Source organism: Rana temporaria, chromosome 7 (genome assembly GCF_905171775.1).
Source record: "Rana temporaria chromosome 7, aRanTem1.1, whole genome shotgun sequence".
Lineage (NCBI taxonomy): Eukaryota > Metazoa > Chordata > Amphibia > Anura > Ranidae > Rana > Rana temporaria.
Window position 1 is genome coordinate 43,431,319 of NC_053495.1, and position 18,240 is coordinate 43,449,558.

Sequence of the window (18,240 nt, forward strand, 5' to 3'; positions counted from 1 at the left end):
ATCTACGATACGTTACGCCGCCGCACTTCTACGTGAATCTGGCCCATTATTTCTAATGCAGTTTAGAACGGCAATTTCTATTTTGTCATTTTCTACACTGTCCACTGTATTAGTGGCAAAAATATGATTGGTGCTGTTTTTGACACTAATCAATTTACAATGCAATAAATCTTGTATAACAAGAAAAGACAAAAAAAATGTAAAGTTGAAATGAAGAAAAGCAAAAATCTTGAGTACAATAATATCCATTTTTCTGAGCTGCTCATTGGCGTCATGTTGCCTTTTGGAATTGTAATCCTGGTTTTCAGATATTTGCATATATTTTGTTTTTGTGATATTTTATTCAGCGCTCTTAACAGTTTCTTTGTTTCTAAAAGGAAAAGATGAACAAACTGCTGGAGGTGTATGAACGGCTGGGAGGCGAAGAGGACATTGTGAATCCCGCCAATGAACTCATTAAAGAGGGACACATCCAAAAACTATCCGCAAAGAATGGGACCGCGCAGGACCGCTACCTGTACCTGGTAAATAATTATGCCACCTTATTATTGAAGCCTATCCTGATATCTTTTTGTCACAAGAAAGCCTGTCCCGATATGTAATCTGTACTACAGTCATAGGAAGTAATCAGTGAGCACACAGAGGAGATGATTATGGTGTGACAATTGCTGTGCATAGTGCTGTGTTGTAGGCAGGATCATACCGCGGGTGGTCAAGAGGGTATTATCATAAAACCTAGATTCTGCAAATCTAATACTAAGAGGATTATGTCTAAAGCTGTGCTAAAGGGACGATCGCTGTTACCCAGGAAGACAAAAACACTACAACTGGTTTTATACAATATCACATTTTAGGTTTTTAGCTCAAACTACCGCTATGATCTATACAATATCGTACTTTAGGTTTTTAGCTCAAACTACCAGTATGATTGTATAAACGCTAACGCATATATTGTATAAATGCATTGGTCTAGATTTGATGTTGCAGTCATACATGCCACAGACTGAGACCTGCTTCGGAATGTATTGTCCTGATTTGAAATACATGATTCATACTGATCCAATGCTTATGGGAACTGAACACAATCATCTTTTCATCTCAAAGAAAACTGCAGGGTCTGCAGGAGATTATGAAGCTATATTATGTCTCTGCTCCATTCCCCAGTACAGGATGCAAGACCAAAAGCATTTACTCATATCACATGTGATTTTTGCTGGAGGAGCTAGATAGGCCAACCTGAACTGTGATCCTTTAACAGACATAACATGACCGATGCCTATATTTTTGGTCACATGATCAGCACATAAGGCAGACTGGATTATTTATAATCATTATCAAACTGAATAATTCTCAAAATAAGAGCCCTGTTCCTTTTTTATTGAATTTCCAAGTAATTTGTATAGCTATAATATGATCTTTACAATTAATAAGACTAATGGCAACCTGACAGACATCCTGTGAGGTCATACAAGATCGTGTTTATCACTGGTTCTCTTTTCCTTGCAATCCTAATAAATGACTACATAAAAAAATCATGTAGGTTCCTTCTCTGGGGTATGTCATGCCATGATTATTCATTGGTTTTACAGGACATATATAAATATTCTGTCAAAACTGTGTACTAAGCCAGTTTAGAGCAGATAATGGGACACCTGGAGCCTGCAGTATCCCATGGGGTTGAATGAATGAATAAATGAAAAACTTATATAGCGCGGCGCATGCGAACTGAATCGCCTCTGGGGTTATGTTCATATATCACTGCAGGAAAAACCCTGTGGTACGAAGAAAGGATTCATGATTTTAACAGGCCCCTCCTGGCTTTTTTTTTATTATAAATTCATAGGAATAAATGGTGCTCTGCTTTCTTTGGAGTCTGGAATGACGTGGTCATATAACACATTTGTAAAGCACATACCGTATATACTTGAGTATAAGCCGAGGCACCTAATTTTACCACAAAAAAACGTTGAAAACGTATTGACTCAAGTATAAGCCTAGGATGTCCATCTGCATGCCTCACTGTGCCTCACTTTGCCTCACTGTGTCCATGCGCATGCCTCTCTGTGCCCATGCCTCGCTGTGTCCATGACTAGACTGACGTTTAACATGGGAGTCTATGGAAGGGGTGCCCGGCTTTGAAAAATTGTCCGTAGGTCTCCCAGACAACAAACTTTGCACACTTGTAGAGGAGAAATGGGGCTACATGTGTGCCAAGATCAGGGTCCAGGGGACCTACGACCGGCCGCTACCGGGTCCCCAAACTTGCCAGAGAAATGACCGTTTAACATGGGAGTCTATGGAAGGGGTGCCCGGCTTTGAAAAACCGGTGCTCCCCGGCCGTACAACAAACTTTGCACACTTATAGAGGAAGAGTGGGGCTACATGTGTGCCAAGTTTGGCCAAAACCAGATCCCCAAAGTCTGGGAGATCAGGTGCAAAAAGGTGACTCGAGTATAAGCCGAGGGGGGCATTTTCAGCACAAAAAAATTTGCTGAAAAACTCGGCTTATACTCGCGTATATACGGTAAGTATGTTTAATGTACTGTTGGTAAAAGAAAAAAACGACCGCTCCTGTTAATCCCTACCACCACTGCGCCAATGTAAATAAATATCGTGAACCATGAAGCTGCCACTTTGTAAAAATAATTCTGTAAATATAATTCTGATATCTGAGATTAAACCTATTGACCAAATGTGTGAAAATAAGAAAAATAGTGTCGCTATACAGTGCTATATCAAAATATAAAAAAAAAGTCAATGATAACAAAAATTGATATATAGCGTGAATATGAAATCACCCAGTGACAAGTGACACATTAATAGTCTATAAATAGTCCAAATAAGATATAGTGAGAAAAAAAATTTGGATGAAAAAAATCTTCTTATAACTTGTATCTTCCACCACACCAACGTGATTGTGGCACCTCTCCCTCTAAAACCACACTCACCAGCTGAAAATGCCTCACACTCTCGTGTTTGGCTCAGATGCTTTACAACCCCACCATAGGCTTAATAACGATCATCCAATATTCAATCCGTGTTGCAAATCAAATTCTCTCCACATGTGAAAGAAAGTGCACTAATAACGTGATACTGCTTCAACCAGTTTAATAAAATCAAAACAGACACTACAATATATGCACTCACATTTAAAATAAACAAAATCAGCATGAAGTGCAAACCACAGCAACCTAGTAGCTTAGCGGTGCACGGTGGACCTGAAGTGTGCGTTTTGATGGGATTCCCATGAGGAAGTCTAATTGACAAAACATGTCGGGGGCGTGGCTGTACGGAAAATATTTCCATTGATGTGTGACGCCGCCGCTGATGGCAGGAGAGGAGACTAACACTGCGGACTGGGGGCTTTTGGAGTGGGTGAGCGACAGACCTCAAAACGCACACTTCAGGTCCGCCGTGGCCCTTGTACACCGCTGAGCTACTAGGTTGCTGTGGTTTTCACTTCATGCTGATTTTGTTTATTTTAAATGTGAGTGCATATATTGTAGTGTCTGTTTTGATTTTTATTAAACTGGTTGAAGCAGTATCACGCTATTAGTGCACTTTCTTTCACATGTGGAGAGAATTTGATTTGCAACATGGATTGAATATTGGATGATCGTTATTAACCCGATGGTGGGGTTGTAAAGCATCTGAGCCAAACAGGAGCGTGTGAGACATTTTCAGCTGGTGAGTGTGGTTTTAGAGGGAGAGGTGCCACAATCACGTTGGTGTGGTGGAAGATACAAGTTCTAAGAAGATTTTTTTCATCCAAATTTTTTTCTCACTATATCATATATGGACTATTTATGGACTATTAACCACTTAACGACCGCCGCATGTATATATACGTCCACAGAATGGCACGTACAGGCATATGGGCGTACATGTACGTCCCTGCCTTTTCGCGGGTAGGGGGTCCGATCGGGACCCCCCCCCCGGTACATGCGGCGGTCGGTTCTTCCGCGGGAGCGATCCGGGATGAAGGGGCGGCTATTCGTTTCTAGCCACCCCTTCGCGATCGCTCCCTGGAGCTGAAGAACGGGGAGAGCCGTATGTAAACACCGCTTACCCGTGCTTCACTGTGGCGGCTGCATCAATCGTGTCATCCCTTTTATAGGGAGACACAATCGATGACATCAGACCTACAGCCACACCCCCCTACAGTTGTAAACACACACTAGGTGAAACATAACTCCTTCAGCGCCCCCTGTGGTTAACTCCCAAACTGCAACTGTCATTTTCACATTAAACAATGCAATTTAAATGCATTTTTTGCTGTGAAAATGACAATGGTCCCAAAAATGTGTCAAAATTGTCCGAAGAGTCCGCCATAATGTCGCAGTCACGAAAAAAATCACCGATCGCCGCCGCCATTAGTAGTAAAAAAAAAAAAATTAATAAAAATGCAATAAAACTATCCCCTATTTTGTAAACGCTATAAATTTTGCGCAAACCAACCGATAAACTCTTATTGCGCTTTTTTTTTTACCAAAAATATGTAGAAGAATCGGCCTAAACTGAGGAAAAAAAACGTTTTTTATATATTTTTGTGGGTTATTTATTATAGAAAAAAGTACAAAATATTGAATTTTTTTTCAAAACTGTCGCTCTATTTTTGTTTATAGCGCAAAAAATAAAAACCGCAGAGGTGATCAAATACCACCAAAAGTGGTGCCGAATCGCAAAACCTGGCCTGGGCCTTTAGCTGCCTAATGGTCCGGGGCTTAAGTGGTTAATGTGTCACTTGTCACTGGGTGATTTCATATTCATGCTATATATCAATAATTGTGATCATTGACATTTTTTTGATATAGCACTGTATAGCGTCACTATTTTTCTTATTTTCACACATTGGTCAATAGGTTTAATCTCAGATAACAGAAGTATGTTGTTCAAATATTTTTTTTAAATGGGGCTATGCCATTGGTTTATAAAAGGGGCCCTTAGTCAGCAAATACAAAATGTAAACCATCTATAAATATATCATGAGCTGATCTGTCTCATAAATCAGTCACCTACTTGAACTTTTATGGAGATTTCAGAACTGCCAGTTCTTGCAACCGTCACCAAGGCCAAAAGCAATTCCCCTTCCCTGATTGGCCAGTGTCAATTTCTAGGTGTCTTGCATGACTTTAAGAGATTATATTGAATGTTGCTTAGACACATTCAGGTAGAGTTACGCCGGCGTATTAGTAGATACGCTGTCGTAACTCTGAATCTGCGCCGTCGTATATTTAAGTGTATTCTCAAATTGAGATACACTTAAATCTAGCTAGGATACGACCGCCGTCACCGTCGTATCTTAGCTGTCTATTTAGGCCGGCCGCTAGGGGCGTGTACGCTGATTTACGCCTAGAATGCGTAAATCAGCGAGATACGCCTATTCACGAATGTACGCTTGCCCGTTGCAGTAAAGATACGCCATTTATGTAAGGCGTTTTCAGGCCTAAAGATATTCCACCAAAAAGATGGCGCAGCCAATGTTAAGTATGGATGTCGGAACTGCGTAGAATTTTGAAATTTTTACGTAGTTTGCGTAAGTCCTCCGTGAATGGGGCTGGGCGTAATTTACGTTCACGTCGAAACCAATAAGTCTTTGCGGCGTAATTTGGAGCATGCGCACTGGGATATGTCCACGGACGGCGCATGCGCCGTTTGTTCAAAACGTCATTTACGTTGGGTCATGTTTTATTTACATAAAACACGCCCACCTCTTCACAATTTGAATTAGGCGTGCTTACGCCGGCACATTTACGCTACGCCGCCGTAACTTAGGACGCAAGTGCTTTGTGTATACAGCACTTGCCTCTCTAACTTATGGCGGCGTAGCGTATATGAGATACGTTACGCCTGCCTAACGTTAGGCACGGATACCTGAATCCAGCTAATTATCTGGCATTTATTTTAGATCTAGAGTGACCATAGAAAGATAGATTAATAAAAGGAATGCTCCCAATTTGAGCTTTGAAACCTCCAAGCAGCAAAAATGCAAGTGGCTGCCCCGAGTCTTTGCTGTCGGTCCTAAGTCACATGACCTGGAACTGGAAAGTGAAGTCATGTGATTAGCAGCATGTCTGCATTGTGGGCACCTATGTCTGAAAGGACTTCTAATTATAACTGAAAATGTTAGTGGTGTACCTTACTCTACAGGGAGCCAATGACTTTGTGATTGCTACTCCGATCGGTTTTAGTAGCACGATTGAGCAAATACAAATCTCCCATTGAAGCTATAGTCTTATTAGACTAGAGCTACAATCTCTCAGAAGCAAGAGATTAAAACTGCCCATGTAGCTTATCCCTAAAAAGACTCCAGATCCCCTTTAATTAAGAACACATAAGGGTTTTTTGTAGCTGAAGGAGACAGATAAAACCCCCTGCCTTGTGGATACATGAGGGAGATGGCATATAAAATAAGCAGAGTGGGCTAGCTAAAAATAATCCAGACAAGTATAATAGTGCCTGGATCCTGTTTGCATGTGTTAATTAGAATATTTCATCATCATTTTGCAGGGGGCAGATCAGGTCTCTGTCTGATGAGTCTAGACTGGTTCCCTGGTCAGGATAACGAGCAGTCATCTCTGAAAATGATATCAGAGCCCAGTTATTTTAATGGCTGTGTAGTGGTAAAATCATGTTTCAATTATAAAATGCACTGTAAAAACAGACAGTGTTATTAGAGTCTATGACATCATAGAAACTTGTATAGTTTTGCAGGGACCATCAGCTGAGGTTATCATACTTGTGAAGTTACTTTTGTGGTGCTAAACAAGCACATGAGCTGCCAACCCTTACATACTTGCATAGTAGGTGAGGTTGAAAAAAGACACAAGTCCATCAAGTCCAACCTATGTGTGTGATCATATGTCAGTATTACATTGTATATCCCTGTATGTTGTGTTCAGGTGCTTATCGAATGTTTTTTTAAACTATCGACGGCTGATACCGCCGCCGCCAGTGGAAGGAAATTCTGCATCCTGCTTGCTCTTACAGTAAAGAACCCTCAACGTAGTTTAAGGTTAAACCTCTTTTCTTCTAATTTTAATGAGTGGCCACTTGTTTTGTCAAACTCCCTTCCGCAAAAAAGTTTTATCCCTGTTGCGGAATAGCAGTTTCCTTTATAGCAGATCTGTACCTCTCTAAGCTGTAAACAACCTGGATGATCCTCCCTGTTCCTGTGTTCCTCTGTGTGTGCTGACTATGGTAATCATGGCTGCTAAACCCTTATTACCGTGGTCAGTTTATGTGACTCCGTCATCCCACTGCTCTCCTCTCTCCTCTCTCCTCTCTCCTCCTCCTCCTCCTCCTCCTCCTCCTCCTCCTCCTCCTCCTCCTCCTCCTCCTCCCTCCCTCCCTGCCTGTCAGCTCCTGTGTGTGTGAGCTGTCTGCACCCCCCTACACCTTTATATGGCTGGTCACATGAACTCCGATTTGTTTTCTTCCCCCATCTAAGGGCAACAGCGGAAGATAAATTGATAGAACAGAGGGGCTGGCAGATATTTTTATTTACCTAATGACCACTTTAACTGTCCGTGATCCAAGAAATATAAATGCCGCACTGAGATACCAGTCTTGAAAAGATTATTGCACATGCTGCTCAAACTCCACCCCCTAATGCATTTCACTCTGGAAAGTTTAAAGAGGAACTTAAGACAGTTATGCCATCCTGCACCAGCCAATCAAGATGTCCAAAGACCAGCACCTAGAAAAAGCCATGGAGAAGATGCCAGTGAGGGAACATTGGACGGTTGGCGAGGGGAAAATTGTACATAGAGCATGGGTGAACGAACTCGTTGAAGCCTGCATCTGAATAGGGGGGATGTTTGAGTGCTTGAAGTGAGGTCATCTCTTAATGTCTACTGTAAGTGCGTGTTCTTGCCTGGCAATGCTTTATGAAGCTTTAATTGTACAATGACCATACACTTACTGGTCTGCTATTTCAGAATAAAAAGTTTTCAGCAAGCATTTTGCTTTTTGAGGAGCTACATTTTATCATATAATAAATACCTATTAAAAAAAAATGCTCTGTCTCTGGGTCCTCTTGTCATCCATAACCCCCCCCCCCAAAAAAATCGCGCACTAAACTGCATACTTGTCCTCCCAGTACAAATCCGCACACCCTGCTGAAATCCCCCCTCCTGGCACAAATCTTTGCCCCCCAATCCCTTCCAGCTCAAATCCCCCTCTCTCCGAATATGCCCCCAGCACAAATCCCTGTCCAAAAAAAAAAACTTTTCCCTCCTAGCACAAATCCTCTACCCCTCAAATTTCCCCTCTGAGTAAAAATCCCCCCCCCTCCTAACACCCCCCCCCCCTTTTAGCACAAATCCCCCCCCTTCTCCAATTTTCTGCTCCTAGCACAAATACCCTCCAATCATTTCTACTAGCATATACACCCTCCTCCAAAAAAATTCCCCTCTTAGCACAAATCCCCCCCCCCACCATATTACCTTTTCCAGCACAAATTCCCCCTCTTAGCACAAAACCTCTTCCTCCATCCCCCCTCTCAACACAACTCCCCCAAATCACTACTCCTAGACCCCCTCCCAACACAAATTTCCTCCACCCAATCTCCTTGCAGTGCCCCCCCTACCTTAAATGATACTGCAGTGCCCAGGGCAGCCTCACCTCCGGGCCACCCCTTGTCCCGGCCTTGCCTCCACCAGTCCCATCCCCTGCTGGCGCTGACTGAACACACTGTAGAAGGCACTTGGACAGTCTCGGACGCCTCCGGACCAGAACTGCACATGTGCAGTTCGGGGGCCAAGTGTCGCAGCGATATTTTTTACTGGCAAACTTTTCCTCTTAATGGTATTTACTGGCAGAAGAAAAGTGACAACGTTTTGCTTGCTGGCAGTAAAAATTACATTTGCCAACACTCTACTTGCGTTGCCACCTTTTTGTGCTATTCATTTTAAATGGAACGCCTAGCACATGACACCTGTCACAGATATACCCCTCTGCTGGCCAGGGATAATATTGCATCCCTGGAGCACAGACTGACCCAGTGGACGTTTCTGGAGTGACCAGAAGTCCCAATTTAGCAAATTGTGAATGGGAATAAAATAACTCTCCCATTCCCCACTAACTTTAGCGTAGTGCCCATACTGAGTGCAAAATTATTATTCGTCGCCACTCTAGTTGGAGTGGGTAAAGTGCCCCCAGGCAGACCCCTCTCACAAGCCTGGCAGCCGAAGTGTCACTTAGGATTTGCTGGGAGGAACAGATCTCTCTCACAGACCTGGCTCTAGGGCCTCTGCCACAGGCCAATTACTTTAGGTGAGCTAGATGGATAAATGGAGCGAATCCTCCCAGTAGGTTTTAGCATAGGTCACCAGATGACAGCAAAACGTACCTGTCAACATTCCGGTCACCAGATCCCCGATTGGTTCGTTCAAGCCCTGTTGGACAACCTGCCTCTGGGTTCCCCTCAAGCCGACCCCCCAATCGAACGACACCCAGCCTGGGATCCTTTCAATAGAACTGGGGACCCAGTAAGTCACTGGAGTCCCCTTTTACTTCCGGATGAGGGTTTGTGTAGACTGCAATTCTGGCCTGGTGGGCCGCGCTGGCAGGGTCCATGGATGCGCGCACCCTGAAGGTGGATGACGCACCTGGGACCCCACGAAAACTTGCCTAGCACATGACACCTGTCACAGATATACCCCTCCCCAGCATGCCTTGCAAGGGAGAAACTTCTCTAATTGGCTGCTGGGGAAAGTTGCTCTGCCAGAACCCCTCTGGTGCCAACTGCTGGCCAGGGATAATATTGCATCCCTGGAGCACAGACTGACCCAGTGGACGTTTCTGGAATGACAGAAGTCCCAATTTAGCAAATTGTGAATGGGAATAAAATAACTCTCCCATTCCCCACTAACTTTAGCGTAGTGCCCATACTGAAAGTAAGGGGGCGCTACATACGGTATTTTTTTTATTTCTTAATTTAGCATTGATGTGGAACCGTGCAAAACGTTCCTTTGTTCTACTTTGGCTAACTGCTCACCCAGAGCAGCTGGTATGTAGCATAGATTCAGCTTAAAGTACAGAAGAACAGCTGGAATTCACACATGAAATATAAATGTGCAGCGCTTTGCTCAATATGTCTTCCACAATAGGAGAACAGGGTCCATGAATAGATGATGTATTTTTTTTTATTTCAATAGTTTTTTATTGATATTTTTCAATCAAACAAAATAATGCATTACAATAGCATATAGTACACAATGCATCGTAACAGTAGGAGACAAAGTAATACTCATTATCTAACATACAGATATGTGTTGGCTAAGCAATATAATACTACCAATCATCATAAGAAAAAATGTAGAGTATTTTCTGTAGAATATTTTCTCAATAGTATCAAGTCAATAAGAGATCAAATCACAATATCAAAGGAAAAAGAAAGAAATACATTAGCAAACAAATAAAATAAAGGAACTAGCTTTCCCGAACACCCCATATGGGAATCATAGTGTTCGAGAGCTATCTCCTCTCATATTTCCTATCTGAATAGTAAACAACGTGACGGAGGAAATAAGGTAAACAGAATTATGTCCTGTTTTTGAACCAGACGTTCCAGAGGTCCCATTGGATTGAGTATTTATGAAGAGAGCCCAAGGATGACGCTAAAATCCTTTCATAGGAATTATGTAAATCCAAGAGGTCAATAGCGTCATCAGGGGAAGGCGGATCGGGATCTTTCCACTTTCTTGTAATCGACAATCTAGCTGCCAAGAGTAGATGGGTTATCGTTCTACGAAGATTAAATGAAAACCTGTCTATTCCTAATGATAAAATAGCCAATGCTGGATCAGGAGCCACTCGTGTTTGAGTCAGGTCAGATATTATATTGAAGATTGTACTCCTGCTTTATTCTATGTACAATACTGTGAGTGCTAGCATGGAAGCACTTATGCCTCTTCATGCTTCTATTTCCTTCAGAGAGTCAGGTCATTATAGAGGATCAGGCAGGCCACACAATCGCATTCATTAACCACTTACCCCCCGGACCATATTGCTGCCCAAAGACCAGAGTACTTTTTGCGATTCGGGACTGCGTCGCTTTAACAGACAATTGCGCGGTCGTGCGACGTGGCTCCCAAACAAAATTGGCGTCCTTTTTTTCCCACAAATAGAGCTTTCTTTTGGTGGTATTTGATCACCTCTGCGTTTTTTTATTTTTTTGCGCTATAAACAAAAATAGAACGACAATTTTGAAAAAAATGAATATTTTTTACTTTTTGCTGTAATAAATATCCCCCAAAAATATATAAAAAAACATTTTTTTTCCTCAGTTTAGGCCGATACGTATTCTTCTACATATTTTTCGTAAAAAAAATCGCAATAAGCGTTTATTGATTGGTTTGCGCAAAAGTTATAGCGTTTACAAAATAGGGGGTATTTTTATGGCATTTTTATTAATATTTTTTTTTACTAGTAATGGCGGCGATCAGCGATTTTTTTTTCGGTATTGCGACATTATGGCGGACACTTCGGACATTTTTGACACATTTTTGGCACCATTGGCATTTTTATAGCGATCAGTGCTATAAAAATGCATTAGATTACTATAAAAATGCCACTGGCAGTGAAGGGGTTAACACTAGGGGGCGGGGAAGGGGTTAAGTATGCCTGGGTGTGTTCTTACTGTGGGGGGGGGGTGGCCTCACTAGGGGAAACACTGATCTTCTGTTCATACATTGTATGAACAGAAAATCAGCATTTCCCCTGCTGACAGGAACGAGAGCTGTGTGTTTACACACACAGCTCCCGTTCCCCGCTCTGTACCGAGCGATCGCGTGTGCCCGGCGGCGATCGCGCCCGCCGGGCACACGCACGGGAGTCGGGGGCGCGCGCGCGCCTCCGGCGGCGCACGTGCGCCCCTAGTGGCGGCTAAAAGGCAGGACGTCCATTTACGTGGTCTCGTCTAGGAGAGCCACCTTGTGGACGTATAATGACGGTGCGGCGACGGCAAGTGGTTAAAGGAAAAGTATAGTGCGTCATCGGTGAGCACATAAATTGAACTGTAATTGCTCAAAAATGGGAACTGGATGGGACTTTAGCCGTACCAGATTGACTAATAAAGGAAAATGTTGTATAATATACACTTTATTGACAATGATTAAACATTATCATACATCAAGAGTATAATAAGAAGTTCTATCTATTAAGATGTCATTCAGATGGCAACAAGAGAACCTCAACGCGTAAAGAGTCTATCATGAGAAAAATTATATATTCTAGAATGTAAATGTATGTAAGTATTCATTCTGCACCAAGTTAATAGATATACAAAAAAATATATAATGTAATATAATTTTGTTTATTTTTTTATTTTTTTGTATAACTATTAACTTGGTGTATAATGGATACTTACATATATTTACATTCTAGAATATATAATTTTCCTCCTGATGAAAACTCTTTTGAAACGGGTTGAGGTTCTCTCTTGAAATCAGTCTGTATATGCAGCATAGCATGCTTGTTAGACTCACTGTGGAACTTAAAGGGGTTGTAAAGGTTCATGTTTTTTCACTTTCATGCTTCCTACGCATGAAGGTGAAAAAACATATGATTACCGGCCCCCCAGCCCCCCCCCCCCCCCGTTTTACTTACCTGAGCCCTGAAAAAGTCCCGGGTCGCGAACGCGCTCTTCCTTTGCCTGGGCTTCTCTGCTCTTCGTTGGATAGATTGATAGCGCCGCCATTGGCTCGCACTGCTGTCAATCAAATCCAATGACACTGGCACCGGGGGGCGGGGCCGAGTCCTGCAATCCGCGGGTGGGGGTAGTGGGCAGTGTCGGTAGTTTTTTGTTTTCATTATTTCTCTATTATTTTTTTACAATTTTGTTGCTTATTATTTTCTTTAAATAATATATATATATTTTTTTTAATTCACTGTGAATTCTGGGGAAGGGGTGGACGTATGTGGCGGTGATGGTGTCAGTAGTTTTTATTTAGTTTATATCGTTTTTACAATTACATTTTTTTTATATGCTTTTAAGGGAGGGGGTTTGGGCAGTAGACAGTGTTGGTAGGGGAAGGGGGTGGTGCCAGTAGTTTTGTATTTTATCATTTTTATTATAATTTAATTTTTTTTAACTATGGTTTACAATTTCATATATTTTTTGTATTTTTTTTATTTAATCACTTCCTACCTGCCGTGCGACAATAAACGTCCTCTCTTTGAAGAGGAATACCGTTGTTATGGTAGCAGCTAGCTACCACAACCCCGGTATTCTCTTCAAGAGCCAGCGGTCCTCTTTCAGATAAAAGTGGTTTCGATCACTTATCGGTGGCGGGAGAGGGTCCTCCTCCTGCAGCGCTCTGGTGCCCTTCGCTGCTTAACGTGGCCATCGGTAACGGAGGAGGCGATCTGGTCCTCTTTCTAGCCTGACATGGAGATGAGTGAGGGGAAGATGGCCCCCACCTGTCTCCAAGTCATTGCAGGGCGGAAGCAACGTCAAAACGTCACTTCCGCCCATAGCTCTTAAAAGAGACATTTTTTTTTTTCCAAATTACAATTTTTAAAAATTTTTGTGTGAATATGAGATCTGAAGTCTTTTGGACCCCAGATCTCATATTTAAGAGGACCTGTCATGTTTTTTTCTATTAAAAGGGATGTTTACATTCATTGTTATAGGAATAAAAGTGAGACATTTTTTTATTTAAAGAACAGTAAAAAAATAAAAGGTAAAATAAATAAGAGAGAAAAACTATTTTAAACGCGCCCTGTCCCGCCGTGCTCGCGTTCAAAAGCGAACGTATACTTGAGTAGCGCCCGCATATGAAAACTGTGTTTAATCCACACATGTGAGGTATCGCCACGATCGGTAGAGCGAGAGCAATAATTCTAGCCCTAGACCTCCTTTGTAACTCAAAACCTGTAGAATTTTTTTAAACATCGCCTATGGAGATTTTAAAGGGTAAAAGTTTGTCGCCCATTCCACGCGCGGGCGCAATTTTGAAGCGTAACATGGTTGGGTATCAATTTACTCAGCGTAACATTATCTTTCACAATATAAAAAAAATTGGGCTAACTTTACTGTTGTCTTATTTTTTTTTAATTCAAAAAAGTGTATTTTTTCCCAAAAAAGTGCGCTTGTAAGACCGCTGCGCAAATACGGTGTGACAGACATTTTATTCTCGAGGGTGTTTGAAAAGAAATAAATATATATAACATTTTTGGGGTTCTAAGTACGGTAATTTTATAGCAAAAAGATAAAAAATATTTTAACGTGTAAACACCAAATTTCAGAAATGGGCTCGGTGATGTAGTGGTTAATCAACCCTGTTGGGGGGGCTTTGGTGAGATATCAGACCCCTGACATCTCCCCTTTGAGACACAGAAAGAGGCTGAGGACACAGATTCCCCAGTCCCTTTCTCAGCATTGAAGATGAATGGACAGGAGCCGCTGTCTCCTGTAAAATGTTCAAACTTGTCTTTTGTTTTTTCGGCTCAAAAATGTCCCAACGATTTTCGATTTTGTGCCCTTTAACTGTCCGAAAAACAAAAGAGCTGGCCAAATTACCGAATTTTGGCCAATGTTTTTGTATAGTGTATGGTCAGCATAAGTCTGGCTGCAACCATTTTAACTGTGGGCAGCTGAAGCTGCTCCTAATTTACTTCCTGGATTTACATAGAGGCACATCTCCAGGTCTGCAGCCCTGCAGCTTTTATTGGCCCTCTTATGACTCGCCCTCCCTTCCTGGCAAACTCTCACAAGATTGAGAGAGAGCGCTGTGCATGATGTCATAAGCCTAGGCTAATGACCGGACAAGCAACAGGAAGTGGGCTGTATAAGTTATTTACTATCCAAAGTTAAAACAACAAGGGCAGAAGATTTAATAGATGGAATATTGAAAAAATGACTGACTGTTCCTCTTTAATGAGGCATCTTGAGAAAGATTGCCTTTACAAGTCCTTCTGTCCCCGGGATATAATTCCAGGGACTCGTAGTGCTAAGAACCATCAGAGGTGTTAAATTAATTTAGTGCTTTGAGAATTGGGTTGAAAAACGAATTCTGTGTTATCGCCCCTTTGAGGTTTCTTTACCTTGTGCAATGGCTGCCATTATATCTGCAAAAGTTCAATGAAAGCATCTGAAGGAAAAGACGGTACAGAAAGATGCAATGACATTAAACAGATGGCGCCGAGCACAAATGTTGGGGGCTGGGAATTCATGTAAAAAGTTGAGAATTTCTTTCTATAATCTTGCAGGAGTTTAAAGGGAATTTATAGTTTGCTTTTTTCTTTTTTCTTAGAAATGCTTGTGAAAGCAATTTGCTTTATTGGAATAATCTCATCATTGTGATTTAATGCTTTGAAATCCAGGTTCCTAGCAATTGTGAATGTGCCCTGGGCAAGTACATATATATTTTAAACCGTATATAATCATTAGGCTTTTTTCCCCCCACACACACAATATTTGTGTATTACTGCTTCTTTTTCATTTTGTAAAGCAGATTTTCCTCAAGAATCTGATGCTATTTTGCCCCATTCGTTTATTCTATACTGATAAGTCCTCCAGTCCCTGCTGCAGAAACACCCGTGGTAGATTCAGATAGGTTACGCGGATCTAAAGATCCGCTAACCTATCTGATTTACGTTACGCCGCCGCAAGTTTTTGAGGCAAGTGCTTTATTTAGAAAGCACTTGTCTGTAAAGTTGCGGTGGCGTAGCGTAAATCCCCCGGCCAAATTCAAATTCGGCAGGTAGGGGGCGTGTAATATTTAAATCAGGCGCGTCCCCGCGCCGAACAAACTGTGCATGCGCAGTCCGCAAAATTTCCCAGCGTGCATTGCTCCAAATGACGTCGCAAGGGCGTCATTGGTTTCGACGTTAACGTAAATTACGTCCGGCCGTATTCGCGAACAACGACGTAAAAATGTCAAAACTCGGCGCGGGAACGACGGCCATACTTAACATAGGATACGCCGCACATACCCCTCATATAGCAGGGGTAACTTTCCGCCGGAAAAAGCTGAACGCAAACCTCGTAAAAAAAAAATGCGCCGGGCGGTCGTTCGTTTCTTAATCGGCGTAACTTCTCATTTGCATATTCGACGCGTAAAAGATACGGAAGCGCCACCTAGCGGCCGGCCTGGAATTGCAGCCTAAGATCTGACGGTGTAACACAGTTACACCTATCGGATCTTAGGGATATCTATGCGTAACTGATTCTCTGAATCAGTCGCATAGATACGACCGGCCGGCCTTAGAGATACGACGGCGTATCAGGAGATGCGCCGTCGTATCTCCTATCTGAATCTGGCCCCCCCATACCAGGATATTATCACCTCCATACTTTACTGTAGGAAGGGTGTTATTTGCTTGGTGAGCTGTATTGGATTTCCGGCAGACATATCGTGTGTTGAGGCCAAATAATTCTATTTTAGCCTTTGTTTTACATTGGAGCCATTTGTCATGCGATTTGATCTCTCAAATCGCATTACAAGTCTCAGCCTATTGGAGGCAATGGCGCTGTTTCAGTCGGTGCACCACCGATTTTGCGGTGCCGCACTGATTTGCAAAAGTAGTTCCTGCACTACTTTTGCCAATTTCAGGTGCGACTTCAATAGACATCTGTGCATGTAGCGACACAGATGTCTATCAAGTAGCGGCTGAAATCGCGCTGACCTTGCTGCTTTGAAATCACGCCACTTTAAGTGAAGTAGTGAGAGCATCAATGTGAACCAGGGCTTAAGCCTCGTACACACGCACGGTTTTCTCGGCAAGAACCAGCAAGAAAACTGCTGGCAGAGCTTTCTGTGCGTGTGTACGAGGCTTTGAGGTTTCTCGTCAAGAAAACTGCCCAGAATCTCAACGAGAAAAATAAAGAACCTGCTCTCAGTGTTTTCCTGCTGAGAAACCCGAGTGTCTGTATACTTGCCTGTCGCCGTGGAAACCCACGCATGCTTGAAATGACTTTGATGCATGCGCGGTAGCTTCCAAAGCATAGGTAGGGTGTGGCAAGATGGCGGCGACGGCATCGAATGTGACGAGCGCATGCTCGTCGTAGTCGATGAAGTCACCGCGTTCGTGCCATTCAAAAGAACGGCGGTTCTTTTGAATGGAGTGTCTGTACACTCGGCCGGTGATCTGCCGATATGGTTCCGGCTAACGAGATGGTTCCTAAGGACTGCGCAGGCGCAATCCTTGCCGATGGAAATCTCCGAACCTCGGCCAGCATCCAGGGCAACGTGGAAATAGAGGAAAGTGGGCCAGTCAGCCTCACGTCCTCGCTTCGCTCGGCCTCCTGGCTTTTTTTTTAACATCCTCCAATCCACGGGGATGTTAAGGAATGAGCCTGGATGCCGACCGAGGTTCGGAGATTTCCGTCGGCAAGGATTGCGCCTGCGCAGTCCTTACAGGAACCATCTCGATAGGGGAACCTTAACGACAAGTCACTGGCAAGAGATTCTTGCCAAGAATCTCGTCAGGAAAAACAACGTTTTTTTCCTGACGAGATTCTGAGCCGTGTGTACGGGACTTTAGTCTCATCTGACCAGAACACCTTTTTCTATGTGGCCTTAGAATCTTTAAGGTGCGTTTTGGCAAAGCTCAGTCATAACTGCAGGTGGCCTTTCTTGAGGAGTGGCTTTTTTCTTGCATCTCTCCCATACAAGCCACATTTGTGGAGATTTGTGATGTTGTGGTTACATGCACACAATGACCACTTTGTCATAAATTCCTGCACCTGCTTCAGAGTTGCTGTAGGCCTCTTGGCAGCCTTTCTGACCAGTTTCCTCCTGGCTCTTTCATCCAGTTTGGAGTAACGTCCTGATCCAGAGAGGGTCTGTGTTGTACCAAATACCTTCCACTTCTTCATAATAGACTTCATTGTGCTTCTAGGCATTGATGTAGCCTTTTAAAACTGTTTGTTTCCATCTCCTGACTTGTCTGTCCACAACTTTATATCGGAGATCTTTTGCCCGTGCCTTGCCACCCATAGTTGATTGTTTGGTTCATTTGAACTACCAGGGACTAAAATGCTCCAGGAAAGCTCTTTTCATGCTGAGCCAATCAAAATTACCACAGCTCATCACAGTTGAAAGTCAAATGGCTTTGTGTGCCATTGAGAAGGTGATTAGCTATACCTGATTGAGTTTACAAGTATTTTTTAGGAAGGGGGTTGATCCTTTTCCAACTCAATGTCTGTTTGTTTGTTTTTCATTTTTTTATTTTTTATTCCGATATGTTGCTGTTATATCTTTCACGTGGATGTTATATGTTGCAATGAGT

At 42.7% G+C, this 18,240-nt stretch overlaps 1 protein-coding gene across 3 annotated transcripts in view; it reads left to right on the forward strand.

Annotated features, from left to right (window-relative positions):
- FGD3 (FYVE, RhoGEF and PH domain containing 3) overlaps nucleotides 1–18,240 on the forward strand; it is a 312,502-nt gene that overhangs the window by 220,719 nt on the left and 73,543 nt on the right. For all 3 annotated transcript variants that reach the window (XM_040359284.1, XM_040359285.1, XM_040359286.1), the window contains one exon: nucleotides 378–524. In XM_040359284.1, the coding sequence (XP_040215218.1) occupies nucleotides 378–524 (147 nt within the window). The remainder of the gene's footprint in view (nucleotides 1–377; nucleotides 525–18,240) is intronic.